Source organism: Arvicola amphibius, chromosome 5 (assembly GCF_903992535.2).
Source record: "Arvicola amphibius chromosome 5, mArvAmp1.2, whole genome shotgun sequence".
NCBI lineage: Eukaryota > Metazoa > Chordata > Mammalia > Rodentia > Cricetidae > Arvicola > Arvicola amphibius.
In genome coordinates this window covers 54,723,844-54,741,101 of record NC_052051.1, presented here as the reverse complement: position 1 = coordinate 54,741,101, position 17,258 = coordinate 54,723,844, and the positions used below count along the sequence as shown (strand labels likewise).

Sequence of the window (17,258 nt, the reverse complement as noted above, 5' to 3'; positions counted from 1 at the left end):
AAGTAACTGGAGGGGGGCTGGAGAGATGGCTCAGTGGTTAAGAGCACTGACTGTTCTTCCAGAGGGCTCGGGTTCAATTCCCAGCACCCACATGTCAGCTAACAGCTGTCTGTAACTCCAAGATCTGACACCTTTACAAAAAGATACATGCAGGCAAAATACCAACGTACATAAAAAACAAACAAACAAACAAACAAAAGTGGCTGATTTGCTAAAAAACGAATACATTCCTAGTGCCTATATTAAAACTGGCTGATCTGTAGGGGAATGAAAACACTGCATATAATACTGCAATGGCGCAATTCAAAGTGAGTCCTACTGTAAATTATGGACTATAATTAATAACAACATGTCAACATTATCAGTTCTAACAAATCTACTACCATAATATAAAATGTGTGTAGGGGGGATAAAAGTGAACACTTTTATTCTCTGTTCAATTTTCTGGTACACTTGAATTGGCTGTATAAATGATGTATGGTGATTATACAGTATATGCACATTAAAACATACATGCAGTTACTAACAAAGAGATCAGAAGCTTTTAACTGTTAACAAGTACATTCACTGAATAGTCACCGTAACAAGGAAACTTATTTTCTACTTTTATTTAAGTTCTCAATACTGCAAATTGTTAAACTGTTGTCATTCATGCCTGTGTTCTAAAAATAGCTTAAAAGTCAAAATGCTGTCAACCTCATTCGAGTCTCAAATACAACAAAGAGTTTTCTAATATACTACCTTTTATTTCAAGGTAAAATTGAAGTAAATTTTTCTTTACTATATGCCCATCCTGTAAACAAAATTACAAAACTATAAAGGCCTTATCTGATTTTAAGGTACACCGCCCAGCTCCTCAGGACACCGAGGCGGCCTGGCCAGTGGACTGCTACTCACCCGTCTGTGTGCTGTGAGACTTCAGCAAAGAAAGCAGCTGCGCATCGAGCCTCCTCACAGTCCTCTTCGCCCTGAGCAAGGGAGAGCCCTGAGAGAGATGTGCAGGCAGATTTAAGAAGCTGCTCTCTAATCAGCATGTTTAACCTCAAGTACGTGATTCCAGAACATTCTGTAGCCCCTTTATCCCTTCCATTAAGCCCCTCAGTGTCAGTTTTACTGTATAGAAATGGAGATAAAAATGCCTACCTTGCAGGGCCCTATGACAGATTGTTATGGCATATTTGAGCAGTCATAAAATTACTCTGAGAGAATTGACATATTGCTGGTTCTTTTTAATTTCCATATAAAGAAAAAGTTGCCAACAGGGTTGGTAGGATGGCTCAGTGGGCAAAGATACTTACTACCAAGTCTGACAACCTGAGTTCTATACACAGGATCATACAGTAGAAGGAGAGACCTGACTCCTGTAGTCAGCCTGACCTCTACATGTGTATGATGGCACACAGGTATCCCTTCCTTCACAAATAAACAGGTGAGTATATCTATTTAAGTTAGAAACATATATTAAGTCTGTACTGATTTTTTTTCATTCAAGTTAAAAGAAGAAGGTAAGTGATACTTACTGGTAGAATGCATGCTTACACGTCCTAGACCCTGGGTTCAGTCCCTAGTAGCACACATACATACAAAACGCACAATAATTTTTAAAGTATGTATATGTATGTCTGCATGTGGGTTTGGATACATGAATATGTAGAGGAAGTAAAGTGAATTTTACATAAGTGAAATGAATTCAAGCAAGCCATTTAATGAGTTTGACAAATGCACACATGTAATGAGGTTATTGATTTGTTTATCAATGAACTGAGTTGAAAAGAAGAATAGCACCTGCCATTTAAGCATGATAACTTGTCTTCTGATCCCCAGCACCCATCTAAAATCTGGGCTACGGCTACATATGTCTATGACCTTAGAGCTGGGGTTGAGCAGGAACAGGCAAATCCCCGGAGCTTATTTTCTCCCCAACCAGCCCGATCGATGAGCTCCCAGTTCACTGAGAAACCAACCTCGAAACTAAGGTAGAGTGCTTAGATATACCTGTAGCCTCCACAGGCAGGCACACACACACAAATGTGAATATAACACACACACACACGAACTTAATTGCAATGGAACAGTTTCAGGTTCACAGCAAAACCGAGCAAAAAATATAGAATTGTATATATTTCTGGTCGCACACATGGACTATTTCTATTATCAATATCCAGCACTGTTCACTGACCTACTACAGCCCTGTACTACAGCCTCAGAGGATCTGATGCTGCTAGCCTACGCAGGCACTTGCAGTCAGTACGCAAACCCACATGCAGATACACATTACATAATTAAAAATAATAAAAATAAATCTTAGAAAAGAGATTATGCAAAGAGGCAAAAAGTCCTAGAAGAGCCAGTTCAGTATTGAAGAGTAGAACAGGCTGGAAGGCTAACTCCGCCTGGCTCAAGACTATTTCCCAGATTTGCATTAAGGCTCACTCATGATGTTCCATATCCCATGGGTTTGGGGAAGTATATGTACACATATTATACAGACTAGCCTCATGTCTCTGTGCTTTTCTACATTCATGGAAAACCCAGTTCTGCCTTCTCTAGAATGTCTTGTAGTTGAACCCATAAAGGACCTTTCATACTGGCTTCTTCAAATTCATATATACATATATGCATTTTCAAGATTGGATAGTTCATTTCTTTATAGAGCTGAATTATGATATTCCACTGTCTGGATTACTACAAATTATTTATCATTCATGTAATGTCTATCCGGGTTGCTTCCAAGTTTTCCCTATCAGCATATGATAAAATTATATTTAGTTTTTGTTGATTAATATTCTCCCTCTTAAAATGAACCCCACGTATGTAGTGCCCATGGTGGTCAGAAGAGGGAGTTGAATGCCCCAGACTGCAGTTGCAGACAGTTGAGAACTACCATATGGGTACTGAGAACTGAGCCTAGAAGAACGCCAGTGATGTTGACCACTGAGCTATCTTTCCAGGTCCCTCTAAGATGATTTTTTTTTTAATCTGCATTTTCTTTAAATTATTTGAATTTTCAGTAGGTTTTATTGGCCACTGTTATCTAGAACCAAGCTTCATGTATCATGTATTTCTTTATAGTTTGTTGGTTTTTACATTACGTATGTGATATATGGTATGCATGTGTTTGTGTTTACATCCACCTGCACATGCATGTGCAGGTATGCATCCAACAGGAAGCCCAAAGCTGATATTGAATGTCTTCCTTGATCACGTTCCACTTTATTTATTTATTGGGGCAGGGTTCCACACCAAAGCCGGAGCTTGCCAATTCCAGCTAGTTTAGCTAGTCTGTTTGTTCCATGGATCTCTTGTCTCTGCCTCCTAAGTGTGGTACCACCACATCTGCCTAGCTTCTGTATGGGTTCTTGTCCTCATGCTTAGACTTTATCCACTGAGCCATCACTCAGAACTTCATTTGCTATTCATGACTTGACTCTTAAAGGACACTTAGAAATTGAAAATGTTATATTATATTCATGTGACTAGAGTCGTAATTCAAAAAGCATTCAACGAGTACTTATCAGGGAGAACAAGGATGCCAGATACTTGAGTCTAAGAGGAGTGGTTTTAAAATATGATTGTTCTCTATAGTCAGGAAACGTGTGAGGAAGAGGAATGGAAAGAAAGAAAAGTGGGATGAGGAGTGGAATTAGCTACAAATAACTGAAATAAAGTAACCATAGCTATGTTACAAGGTAAGCAACATACTATCCTTGTAGCTGAAAGAATGGGCTCCTGGAAGCCTTGATGAAGGCAGAACCTGTGTGGGTAGTAATAAACTTGGAGAGGCATCGACAATGAGGAATTTGGAAGAAAAGAAGAGAAACAGGTCCTAACAGTCCCTCCACACACCTGAAGAGTAGCTGGAAATTAGATGATCAAGTATCTTAAGCTAATTATAATTAGCCTCTCATAACGTACCCTGCCTTGACCTATTTAAATATATACCTTGATTAACACAAGCGTAATTCATTCTGTCAATAAAGCATGGGTAAATGTTACTTAGAGTCAACACAAACTGAGAAGGGAGTCTTACCTGTGTCTGCTGTAAGAAGTATCTGAAGCACGTGCGCCATGGTGATCAAATGGAAGAGATAAAGGTGGTTATATGAAGAACTAACGGATGAAGGCTGCAGGTCAACAGTGTCATCCCAGTACAAGGATGGGAATGCTAACACAGCACCTACCTACGAATGAAAAGGGGCCATCAGCAGGATAACCAATGAAAGGCCAAGACAAACCAATCTCCTAACTAAATGTAAAAGGTACCAAATGACCCAGGGCTTTTTTTCTTTAATAACCATCATAATTTTTCCAGTTATATTCAGCAGAATATCTTAGAATATAGTTATAATATACCATTAATGGTAGAGAAAGGCCATCACCAAGCCAGTTAAACCTTTGCTGAGTCTACTTATTGTAGGCTTAGATAGTCATTCTCTCCTTCAGAATAGTCATTCTGAAGATTCTTTATTACAAACACTTGGAAGCTCTTAAAAAATACTGACACACAGGCTTCATCCCAACCCAACAAAGCCAAACTCTGACGTAAAGTCCAATTGCTAGGATTCTTTTTAGAACTCCCCAGGAGGTTCCAAAAGACTCAGGGTGGACAGCTACTGAATACAGGCTCAGATTATGAAGTACAAATGAGGGGTGGGGATTGGTTAACCCAATACCCACAAAATCCATGGTTTCAATTTTACTACTATTTTCTTCACTGGCAGGCTTAAAAGAATAAGATTATTGCAAGTATAGGAAAATTCTTCATAAAACTCACAAGAGTTGCTACCTGTCCACGGGTATTTTAAGGAGAGCCTCCATGTACTTAGAGTATGTTCTCTATCACTGAATAACTAATGGCTATAGCTTACATGGTAATACATTACATAAGATATAAATAGTTAGGAAAAGGGAGTGGTAAGGAGCCATACAGATTATTAACAAATATAATCAACTATAAGATCAATTACACATTTAAAAGAAAATGTGTTTCTTTTTTAAAAATAATTTTGATATCTTGGTGAAATCTGTAGTATTTTTCAAAAAGAAATGATAAGACACTAAAAACGGCTTGACGAATAAAATTTTACTATTGTGAACAGCAAGCATGAATTTAAATAAGAAAAAACATGAAATTATAAACTTGATGACTTCAAAATCATTTTAGTGAACACTTACCAAAACATGAAATAGATCTACAGATAGAAGGCATGGTGTATCTTCTGATTGTAGGTTAGGAAAAACAACTAAACAGAAGTTAATGTAATTCAGTCAGTAAAGGCAAAAATGTACTTGAACAAAATGCAAATTGGAAGCATTGAATGAAAATATAATGTGGCTAGAGAGACCAGAGAAACTAGTATATCACACTTCTAAGATATGGCTGTCAAAATAAAAAGGAAACTGAACAGGACAAAAAAGACTATCAGATAGTCTTGTATACAGCTTAAGAGTTTGAACAATAAACTTAGAAGGAAGCAGGGTAGTGATGGTGCATGCCTTTAATAAACAAGCAAAAAATGAATAAATAAAATAATATTTAGAAGGGAAACTGAAATAGCGATTGCTCAAGAAACAGTTGTGGAAACAACAATGCATGCTTATCAGGTGTAGGGAAGGCTCACTTCCTAGCAGCCCTACCTCCTACTTTTGAAATGCTTAATGACTAAGACTTGGCTTGTGTGCCTGATTGAAGCCTTGTGCTTGCTATGCCAGAGCTGATCTCTGACCTACCCCCATGCCCCAGAAGAAAGGCTTTTATAAAAACATTCTATCCTTTCCCACCAACTGAACATTTTTAAGTGTTGTGTGACATATAGTATGTGAACAGATTTAGGATGGTGAGCAGGGAGAGCTTGCAAAGGAAATGAGGACACAGAAAACCTTCCTGAGACTGGAGAGATGGCTCAGTGATGACGAGCACTGGCTGCTCATCCAGAGGACGGGGCTTCAATTCTCAACACCCACATGGCAGCCCATAACTGTCTGTAGCTCCAGTTCCAGGGGATCTGACACCCTCACACAGACATACAAGGAGGCAAAATACCAATGTACATTAAAACAAACAAACAAACAAATAAGTATAAAAAGAAAAGAAACAAAATCCCATTAACAACAAAAAGAAAAGACAACCCTTCCTGTACAGAATTAAATAACACATTATAGACAGCCTGAATGTAATATATTTTTATGAAAATATCTCAGAGCTGGAGAGATGGCTCAGCGGTTTTAAGAGCACTGATTGTTTCTTCCAGAGGTCCTAACTCCAATTCCCAGCAACAACATGGTGGCTCATAACCACCTATAATAAAATCTGGGGCCAACTTCTGGCCTGCAGGGATACATGTAGGCAGACCATTGCATACATAATAAGTAAATCTTTTTTTTAAAAAAAAAAAAAGAAAATATCTCTTACACTCAAAAGGTACTAGAACACATAATTGAGTTAATAATATGCCTTGGATTCACTTAGGACTTGCCTTAATATCTTCCCTGTTTACTTAGCCTACCTTTAAGAGAACAATATAACAACCAACAATAAATGCCTTAGCTTCCTTCAGTATCCAGCTTTTATAACCAAAACTAAAGCATTATGTAACTTCCATGCCCCTGACCCAGAGAGCAATACAAGTGTGTAAATATGTGTGTTATGGCAATCGAAACAGCAAACATGTGAAAGTGATCTTATGCAACAAATACCTCCCATATATACTGGAAACAGCACATGGATATTGCTTAATAATACTATGTTTGCAGTACTGAGTGCTTTGGGGTCATTTGGAATCAGTTGGGTAAATATCCCTTGTAAAGCTCTGTTGTTTTTTTTTTTTATTTTATGTGCATTTGTGTAAAGGTGTCAGATCCCCTGAAACTGGGGTTACAGACAGCTGTGGGATGCCATGTGGGTGCTGGGAATTGAACTCAGGTCCTCTGGAAGAGCAGCCAGTGCTCTTGACCACCGAGCCTTTCTGTCTTGTTCAACAAACACAGAATGAAGCCCTTTATTAGGAATAAGACATAAAGCAAGAGAGCTGGACATTAGGTAGGCATAGACAGACAAGTCAGGAATTATAAGCTACAGACAAATGAAAGACACGGGGAGAAGGAAAGCAGAAAATTCAATTTAGGCTTATAATCCTGGCACAGGAGAAGAGAGAAGCATCCTTGGGGCTCACTGGCCAGACCGATGAGCTTAACTGATTAGCTTCAGGCAAATGTGAGACCCTGTATCAAAGTAGATCACCTTTCTAAGGATGACATTCTAAGGTTGCTGTCTGACACCCATTCACACACGTGTATACGTACGTACACACACAAATACACTTCAAAAATAATCACTTTACACCAATACAGGTCTCTATACTAGAATTCCATTTCTCTCAAGTTTTCTGTCAGTCACTTCAGTTCAAACCTTGTTTTTGTCCTTGCCCAATCCAGCCAAATTCCCTCCTTAGTTCTGCTGTTGCATCTGATGCATGGATTATCTCTAATTTTAACTTCCTCTAATTTAAACCTCTGTAATTAGTTCAGAACATCATTACCCAAAACTTTTCAAACAGTCCCAATAACTTAAAAAAAAAAAAAGACCCTGTATTCTGGGGTCTTGAGAGATGGCTTGGTCTAACCAAGTACTTGCTACACAAGCAGTGTGAGCTACAGAATTTACATCCAAAAGCCATGTGGGGTAGAGTGTATTTGTCCCCAGTGCTGAGAAGGGTGGAGATCACTGGGGCTTGCTGGGCAGTTAGCCTAGCCTATGTGGCAAGTTCCAGCCACCAGGAGACAAAGATGAAGATGAAGAAGACGACGACGGAGAAGAAGGAAAGAAGAGGAGGAGGAAGAGGAGGAAGAGGAGGAGGAGGAGGAGGAGGAGGAGAAGGAAGAGGAGGAGGAGGAGGAGGAGGAGGAGAAGGAAGAGGAGGAGGAAGAAGAGGAAGAGGAAGAGGAAGAGGAAGAAGAAGAAGAAGAAGAAGAAGAAGAGAAAGAAGAAGAAGAAAGAGAAGAAGAAGAAGAAGAAGAAGAAGAAGAAGAAGAAGAAGAAGAAGAAGAGAAAGGTAAATCGAGCCTGAGGAAGAACAACCTCTAAAGAAGCTGTCCTCTAGCCTCCATACTTCTGTGCACACATACCCCACCCCTTACAAGCACCAGCATATATACAGACACACACCTATGTACACAATTATACATAAAATAAAAAATACAAAATAAGCCAGACATGGTAGCACACATCAGAAATCCCGGCACTAGGAAATCAGAGGCAGAGGACCAGGAGTTCAAGACAAAGCATCAGAATAATATTACATCTTTTTATGCAGTATAAAACCCAGGAAAGAAAGGAACGGTTGTCTTTCAAGCCCGGGAGGTAAGTAACTAACTGTAAACCAAACATAGCTATTCTCAGCAAAGACATCTCTTTAAGTTGATGGAGAAAGAAAAGCATTTCAAGACACAAATGCAAACAATTGATGACAACTGAGCTAGCACTGCAGAAACTGCTAAAGGAATACTATACATATGAAAAGAAGGAAAGACAGTTTTATCCAAAAGAACACGGGAGGAAACAATACCTTCTATGGGAGGAAAATAAACCCAGAGCTGAGAGAATCAAGGAGAACCAACACAGGAAATCAGCAAACCCCAAATACTAACAGAGGAGAAGAGGAACTATCAGTAATTCAGTCAACCAGAACATTAACTAAAAAAAATTACAGAATATATGATTTTTCTCAAAATTTCTTCAAAATCCCTCTCAAAATAACTTTAAATAGAAAGCGCTCCATTGCCGGGCGGGTGATGGCGCACGCCTTTAATCCCAGCACTCGGGAGGCAGAGGCAGGGCGGATCTCTGTGAGTTCGAGACCAGCCTGGTCTACAAGAGCTAGCTCCAGGACAGGCTCTAAAGCTGCAGAGAAACCCTGTCTCAAAAAACCAAAAAAAAAAAAAAAAAAAAAAAAGTGCTCCATTAGTCAATTAAAAGACACAGATAAACTGACTAGTTTGTAAAACCAAAGTCCAATTATCTATCTATTCTTGTACTATTCCTATACTATTTACATAAGCAGGAAAGACACTGAGAGAACTGAGCCAAAGGACGGACCCAGTGTACTAGTGGAAGCCATAAACAAGCTGCCTAGCAACTCTTACATCCGATAGAGCAGCATTCACCCCATAGACAGACAGAAGAGACAAACAGGGCCCTACATATTAATATCATCAAGATGTCTAACGATATAAACAAAATAATCCCAGCCTACTACCTACTATACACTGACGCATTGTATACTTTATCAACTATTTACAATACATTTTTTTTTTTTGAGACAGGGTCTCTCTTTATGTATTTCTGGCTGGCCTTGAACTCAAAGATCTTTTTGTCTCTTCCTCTCAAGTGCTGGAGTTAAAGGTGGGCACTGCCATGCTTGGCTATAATATTCTTTTTTTGTTTGTTTGTTTGTTTCAAGATAGTTTCTCTGTAGTTTCAGTGCCTGTCCTGGCACTAGCTCTTGTAGACCAGGCTGGCCTCGAACTCACAGAGATCCGCCTTCCTCTGCCTCCCGAGTGCTGGAATTAAAGGCGTGCACCACCACTGCCCAGCTAATATTCTTAATACATAAAAAATGTTTTTAAGATCTCACTATACTTAGGATATTTTTCATTAAAAAGAAATGTTAGTCATGATCATTTCAGTTCTCAGTTTTGTTCTAGAAGTTGCTCTATAGACAAGGCTGGCCTCAAACTCACAAAGATTCACCTGCCTCTGCCTCTTGAGTACTGGGATTAAAAGGGTGTGCTACCATGCCCAGCTCCAAAAGTATAAATTATTTTTTCTTTCTTTCTCTTTTTGTTTTTTTCAAGACAGGGTTTCTCTGTGTAGCTTTGGTACCTGTCCTGGAACTCGCTCTGTAGACCAGGCAGGCCTCGAAATCACAATTTCCTCTGTCTTTTGAGTACTGGGATAAAAGGTATGTACCACCATTGCCCAGCTCAAAAGTATAAATTTTTAAAATAATATTTCAATCATTACAGGATAATATGAATCAAACTCATGGGGCAAGTGTGCTGCAGGCAGCTGGATTTCATTACTGAGCATTCAAAATCAGTACAGTATGTCATTTCCTAATAAATACACTGCATAAATGCAGAAAAACACCTATACATGCTAACATAATAACTGAAGAGTCCCTACCCTGACAGGAGACGAACCAGAGTTTCTGTATCAGGACCTGAGGACAGGTAATCCTCTGTGCAACCGCAAACTGCATTAATGCTTTCAGACCGTTATGCTGGATTGTTGAGAGAGGCAAGATAAAATGAGGGACGAGCACAGAGTTAGATCAGGACAATAGCAACCAATCCTAGCTTACTATACACTGATGCGCGCTTGATCAACTATTTGCAATACTCTATTTTTTTTCTTTCTTTCTCTTTCTCTCTCTCTCTTTTTTGAGACAGGGTCTCTCTATGTATTCTTGGCTGGCCTTGAACTCCGAAATCTTTTTGTCTCTACCTGCCTAAGTGCTGTAGTTAAAGGTGGCACCATCCATTCCTGGCTACAATCTTTCTAATACAGAAAAAAATGTTTATGATCTCACTACTCATTTTTCCATTAAAAAGAAATTTAGCCATGGTAAGAAAACATGGAACACTGAAGACATCTTCTGCTTTCAAGAAGCAGGATGTGACCTACAGGACATGCACTGTGGACGGAGGGAAAGGCAGAGTCCGTGAGAGGGTAGTCCAGGGAACATCCACAGGGGGCCATCTTGCTTCTCGCAGGCTAGGAGCACACATTGTAAAACAAAAAAGCCAACAACATAGTTATCTAGGTGTATTTCATGATTCTTCAGGGCTTTGGCATGAACTGAAGAACAGGCAAGAATTATTATTATATGTGTGGTTGTTGTTATTATTATTGGTGATGAAGTTTCATTAAGAATCTCATGTATGCTAGGCAAGCATTAAACACACTTCTTGAATACTTACTAGTTACCAGGGCTGCCTGTTTCTTTTAATTAAAAAATATTATTTATTTATTTTGTGTGTATGCACGCACACTTGTTGGAGGTCCAAAGGATAACTTGTAGGAGTAGGTTCTATCCTTCCAGGTGTGTCCAGGATACTGGACTCAGATCACCGAAGCTCAGTGACAAGTTCTTTACCCACTGAGCATTTCACAGACCCCAGGGTTGCCTGTGTGTGTGTGTGTGTGTGTGTGTGTGTGTACGCGCACGGCGCTAGATGTATACCTGTTTGCCCATGTGCAGATTATTTTGATCAATTGTGACAAGCTAGGGTCACTGGGGGAAAAGGAAACCTAAGTTGAGAAAAATGTCCCCATTAAATTGACCTGTAGGCAAGCATATGAGGACATTTTCTTGATTAATGATTCCTATAGCAGGCAGTGCTACTCCTCGGCAGGTAGGTGGTCCTGAGGTATATAAGAAAGCAAACTGAGCAAGTCATGGGGAACAAGCCAGTAAGCAGGGATTCTCCAGTCTCTGCTAAGTTCCTGACTTCCAGGTTTCTACCTTGAGCCCCTACCCTGGACTTCTCTTCCTGACTGGACTACAACTCTAAGCTGACATGAGGTCTCTTCTCTCCAAGTTGCTTCTGGTCAAAGCACAATATAAACCTACGAACATAAGTGTGTGTATGGTTTGGAGCACACGCAGAGGTCAGAGACAATGTTGGGTAAAATTTGCATCTCCTTCCACTAGTGGGTCTATTCTGGGGATCAAATTTGTTTGTCCAGGCTTGGTGGCAAGTGTCTTTACTCAGCTGACATCTACGCTGCCCTTGAATGCCTTGGTCCATTAACTTCAGTATGATTATCTATCTCGAGTCAGAACCCCACTAATATTCAGTGGTATATGACCAGTGAAGCATCAATGAGCGAGAGATACAGGATGCTGGTCCTGGTTTAGAGGGCAGGAAAGCAGCCAACTTGCCCTGGAATCTAAAGTGAATTTAACATTTAATTTTGAACTGAAAAACCTGACCCGTGTTTCCTGGCACGGCCAGTGTACCCCACACCCCAGCTCTGCCTCTCTTTACAGAAGAGGGATTACATGTGCTGCAGTGATGAAAAGCTACAGAATCCCCTTTCTAATAAGTATCCCAGAAACTGCTGGATTCTATTGGAATATACATACCTGCCTATTTTGAAGTGCTCCAAATAGAGGTTTTCCTTCATCTCCCAATAGGTTTTCTTTAAAAAAAATCCAAAATAATACAAAATTATATATTTTGCTTGTGGGTTTTCTTTTTGAGACAGCGTTCACTATGTACCCATGCTGGCCTTACCCTGAGTAAGTACGCATCAGGATTTAAGTCTAATAGGTTTGTGAGCAACTCCTAAAATCTATCCTGGGACTGAGGCAAGAAAGTTTTGGAGAAGAAAGTGTGTGTATGTTAGTCAAGGCAAATTATGGCATACTGAATTGGTATAAAAGGAATTTAGTGATGAAAATGTAAAAGACATCATTAAAAACTGTGACCAACGTGGAGAGAGAATGAGAGGAGAGGAGGGAGCAGAAACTTCAGTCAGAATGTTAAAAACAAAAACAAAAAGCAAAAATTGTGACTAAAAAAATGTATTGAAGAAGAGAAATGTAACCTGGCCTGGATAAAGATGATGTGAAAGAGACATTCTACATCTTCCGTGACACCACGCTCACTTACAAACCTCAGGGCTTGCTTCTCTCTGCCGCCCCCTGGGAAACTTCCAAAGCAGCAAAGCATTTGACAAGTTACTATTTGGACCTAGTTTTGATATCTGTCTCTCCTGACCACGTCGTATTTCCTCGTCCAATAATGTTTTGTTTGTTTGTTTATGACCCTGGTCCTACTCTCTTCTTCTCTCAAAGTACAGAACAACATTCTGAGAAGTCCTGAGCTGACTGCGTTCATACGCATTTGTTCTAGATATAACGTCGTGCCCACAAGGTTTGACTAGAGTGCTTAATGCTGTCCTTCAAAATACTGGTCAGTCACACGGGGCGACTGTGGTGAGCGAAAAGGCACAACTGTAAGACGTTCCCAGACCCCTATACACTAAAACACCAGCGGTCCTCAACACAGCAACCCCCCAATACACTAAAACACCAGCACAGCAACCCTCCCAATACACCAAAACACCAGCGGTCCTCAACACAGCAACCCCCTAAAACACTAAAACACCAGCACAGCAACCCTCCCAATACACCAAAACACCAGCGGTCCTCAACACAGCAACCCCCCAATACCCTAAAATACCAGCGGTCCTCACACAGCAACCCTCCTAATACACTAAATACCAGCGGTCCCTCAACACAGCAACCCCCCCAATACACTAAAACACCAGCGGTCCTCAACACAGCAACCCTCCCTATACAATAAAACACCACGGTCCCTCAACACAGCAACCCCCCCAATACACTAAAACACCAGCGGTCCTCAACACAGCAACCCTCCCAACACCCTAAAATACCAGCGGTCCTCAACACAGCAACCCTCCCAATACCCTAAAATACCAGCGGTCCTCAACACAGCACCCCTCCCAATACACTAAAATACCAGCGGTCCTCAACACAGCAACCCTCCCAATACACTAAAATACCAGCGGTCTTCAACACAGCAACCCTCCCAATACCCTAAAATACCAGCGGTCCTCAACACAGCAACCCTCCCAATACCCTAAAATACCAGCGGTCCTCAACACAGCAACCCTCCCAATACCCTAAAATACCAGCGGTCCTCAACACAGCCAACCCTCCCAATACCCTAAAATACCAGCGGTCCTCAACACAGCAACCCTCCCAATACACTAAAAATACCAGGCGGTCCTCAACACAGCAACCCTCCTAATACACTAAACTACGAGCGGTCCTCAACACAGCACCCTCCCAATACCCTAAAATACCAGCGGGTCCTCAACACAGCACCCCTCCTAATACACTAAACTACGAGCGGGTCCTCAACACAGCACCCTCCCAATACCCTAAATACCAGCGGTCCTCAACACAGCACCCCTCCCAATACACTAAAATACCAGCGGTCCTCAACACAGCAACCCTCCCAATACCCTAAAATACCAGCGGTCCTCAACACAGCACCCTCCCAATACCCTAAAATACCAGCGGTCCTCAACACAGCAACCCTCCCAATACACTAAAATACCAGCGGTCCTCAACACAGCAACCCTCCCAATACACTAAAATACCAGCGGTCCTCAACACAGCAACCCTCCCAATACACTAAAATACCAGCGGTCCTCAACACAGCACCCCTCCCAATACCCTAAAATACCAGCGGTCCTCAACACAGCAACCCTCCCAATACACTAAAATACCAGCGGTCCTCCACACAGCAACCCTCCCAATACACTAAAATACCAGCGGTCCTCAACACAGCAACCCTCCCAATACACTAAAATACCAGCGGTCCTCAACACAGCAACCCCTCCTAATACCCTAAAATACCAGCGGTCCTCAACACAGCACCCCTCCTAATACACTAAAATACCAGCGGTCCTCAACACAGCACCCTCCCCATACACTAAAATACCAGCGGTCCTCAACACAGCACCCCTCCCAATACACTAAAATACCAGCGGTCCTTCACACAGCAACCCTCCCAATACACTAAAATACCAGCGGTCCTCAACACAGCAACCCTCCCAATACACTAAAATACCAGCGGTCCTCAACACAGCAACCCCTCCCAAGGCATCATCAATGTAAGTGCGTTCCGTTTTTTTATTTTACTTTTAAGCAGCTTTACCGATGGCCTGGACAGTGAAAGCACATGTGCTCCAGGTCATCACGGGCACTCGCGGGTCCAGGTCATCAGGAGGCACTTTCAGTCCAATTCTGTAAATCGTTGTGGCAAAGAGAATGACCATTTCCTTGATACTATTAGAATATTTCACCCTAAAAACAAAATAAAAAGAAATTTGTACAGTATTTTAGCAAAAAGGGGCTGCCTCCCCGAGACACCCATTAAATCCAAGAGCAACAGAAACAATCCATCCCTTCAGACATTGTGTGCACTGCTTTCACCATTGCTGTGACCAAACAGCTGACAAAGGGCGACACAGGGAGGAAGAACTTATTTCGGCTCACAGTGTCAGGAGATACCAGTTCACTGTGGTGGGAAGGCATACTAGAGGAAGCATGGCTTCGGCAGGAGGAGTGTGGCACTGCCTGTGCACATATGAGCAGGGCAGGAAAGAGAAAGAAGAATGCCAGCATGTGGCCAGCTTTCTCCTTTTTCCCTTGTTACTCAGTGTCACCCAGCATCCACATTCAGTGTGGTCCCTCTCCTCAATTAGTCCTCTTAAGAAAAGCCCTCACTGGGGTGGGAGAGATGGCTCAGAGGGTAAGAAGCATGGTCTGTTCTACCAGAGGACCCAAATTTGAATCTGAGCACCCACATGGAGGCTCACAACCCTCTCTAACTCCAGGCCAGGGGATCAAATGTCCTCTTCTGGCCTCCACAGGCATCAGGCACACACGTGGTACACAGTCGTACATAAAGACAAATCATTTATATACATAAAGTAAAAATAAATCTTAAAAAAAGCCCACAGACAGATCCAAAAGTGTGCCTCATTAATGTCATAGGTGGTTCTTAATCCAATTTAGTTAACTATCAAACTAAACACAAAAGCCAGGCAGTGGAGGAACATACTTTAATCCCAGCACTCGGGAGGCAGAGGTGTGCATGGCACCCCACTTCACACAGTCTTTAGATACTTACGAAGACTGAACTCCAAAACTCAGGATCGAGTGAAACTCAAATGTGGAATCTCCCATTCCTTGATTAAACAAGACAGGAACTGCTGGAGCCTCTCCTTATGCATTAAGTGGAAAAGAATAAAAATCATGACTAAGTCTAACACTAATTATCTAGCTGTTTAAGCCATACACAATCCCCTTAGAAATAAAAATCATGACTAAGTTAGTCTAACACTAATTATGTAGCTGTTTAAGCCATACACAATCCCCTTAGAAATGCAAGTAAGCATAAATCTCTCCTACTCTCTCTACATACATACCATTGAGGCGATGTTCCTTTCTACATATAAATGTCACACACATTTTATCTTTAAAGGCATCATATGGTGCTGCTCTCTGCATTTACTTTCTTACCTAATAGGTAATGAGTATTTTGCCTCATCAGTAACTTTCCTTATTTCATTTTTTAAAATAATTTTTAAAACTGCATTTGTAGGCAGATCTCTGGGAGTTTGAGGCCAGCTGGTCTACAAAGAGAGCTAGTTGAAGAACAGTCAAGGCTACCGAGAAACCATGTCTCAGAAAACCAAAGCTACATTCGTAGTTAATTTAGTGTGTAGTATAAGCATGCTTCTGTTCATGTGCACGTATGCCACATATGTGGCACATGTGCAGTCCAGAGGACAACTTATGGGACTTAGTTCTCTCCTGCCACCAAGGAAGGTCGTCAAATAAAATTTTAAAGCAGGATGTGGTGGTGCCTGTACACATCCAGTACAGACAGATTTCCATAAAGAGGATAAGGCAGAATGGCTTCAGGCCAGGAGCTAGACAAGATTGCAAGAACCCTTCTTGAACACACAAAACCAAACAATACAAACTGAACTTTGCCTTCATTTATTGACTTATAAGCTAATAAAAAATTTCTTCACTAAATGCTGTATGCACATGGCAAGATATATATGATTGTTTTTATATGTATGTATACAAGGCTCATGAACCCATGTGCATGAGGAGGCCAGAGAAGAACGGAAAGCATCTGCCTCTACGACTTTCCACCTCATATTTAGAAACAGGATCTCTCACCTTTTTGGCCATCAGCCCTCCTAGGCCCACTGCTCCCTTCCCTACAGCACCAAATGTAGATGCTCATGCAGAGCAGACACTTCACTCACCGAGTCATCTCCTTAACACTCTTCAACAAACTCTAGTGATCTTTCAACTACTTTCTTAAGCATATCTTATAGCAATATCTGTCACTCAGCTGTAAAACATATGTACATAAGGTAACAGCTTTAATATATTTTTATTAATATTAAAGCAGAATATTTCATAATATTCTGTTTCCCAGGGTGAAAAATGATTAACTTAGTAAATTGAGAGCCAAAAAGCCTTAGATGCAAAATCTCTATTTCCTGATAGCCAACAAAAAAACTTGGGAGGCAGAGGCAGGTGGATTGTAGTGAGTTCGAGGCCAGCCTGGTCTGCAAAAGCTACTTCCAGGACAGGCTCCAAAGCTACAGACACACATACAGGCAAACAGTC

The 17,258-nt window shown here is 41.1% G+C and overlaps 1 protein-coding gene across 2 annotated transcripts in view; it reads right to left on the bottom strand.

Moving 5' to 3' along the window:
* The window catches only part of Ubr1 (ubiquitin protein ligase E3 component n-recognin 1), a 129,113-nt gene that overhangs the window by 16,781 nt on the left and 95,074 nt on the right, over window positions 1-17,258 (bottom strand). Inside the window, exons 34-40 of one of the 2 annotated variants that reach the window (XM_038329995.1) lie at window positions 15,736-15,829; window positions 14,758-14,906; window positions 12,150-12,205; window positions 10,184-10,280; window positions 5,176-5,243; window positions 4,031-4,181; window positions 898-985 (exon numbers count right to left, since the gene is read on the bottom strand). In XM_038329995.1, coding sequence (XP_038185923.1) covers window positions 898-985; window positions 4,031-4,181; window positions 5,176-5,243; window positions 10,184-10,280; window positions 12,150-12,205; window positions 14,758-14,906; window positions 15,736-15,829 — 703 coding nt within the window. Of the gene's footprint in view, window positions 1-897; window positions 986-4,030; window positions 4,182-5,175; window positions 5,244-10,183; window positions 10,281-12,149; window positions 12,206-14,757; window positions 14,907-15,735; window positions 15,830-17,258 lie in introns of those variants that run through there. The other variant, XM_038329994.1, reaches the window with a different exon arrangement.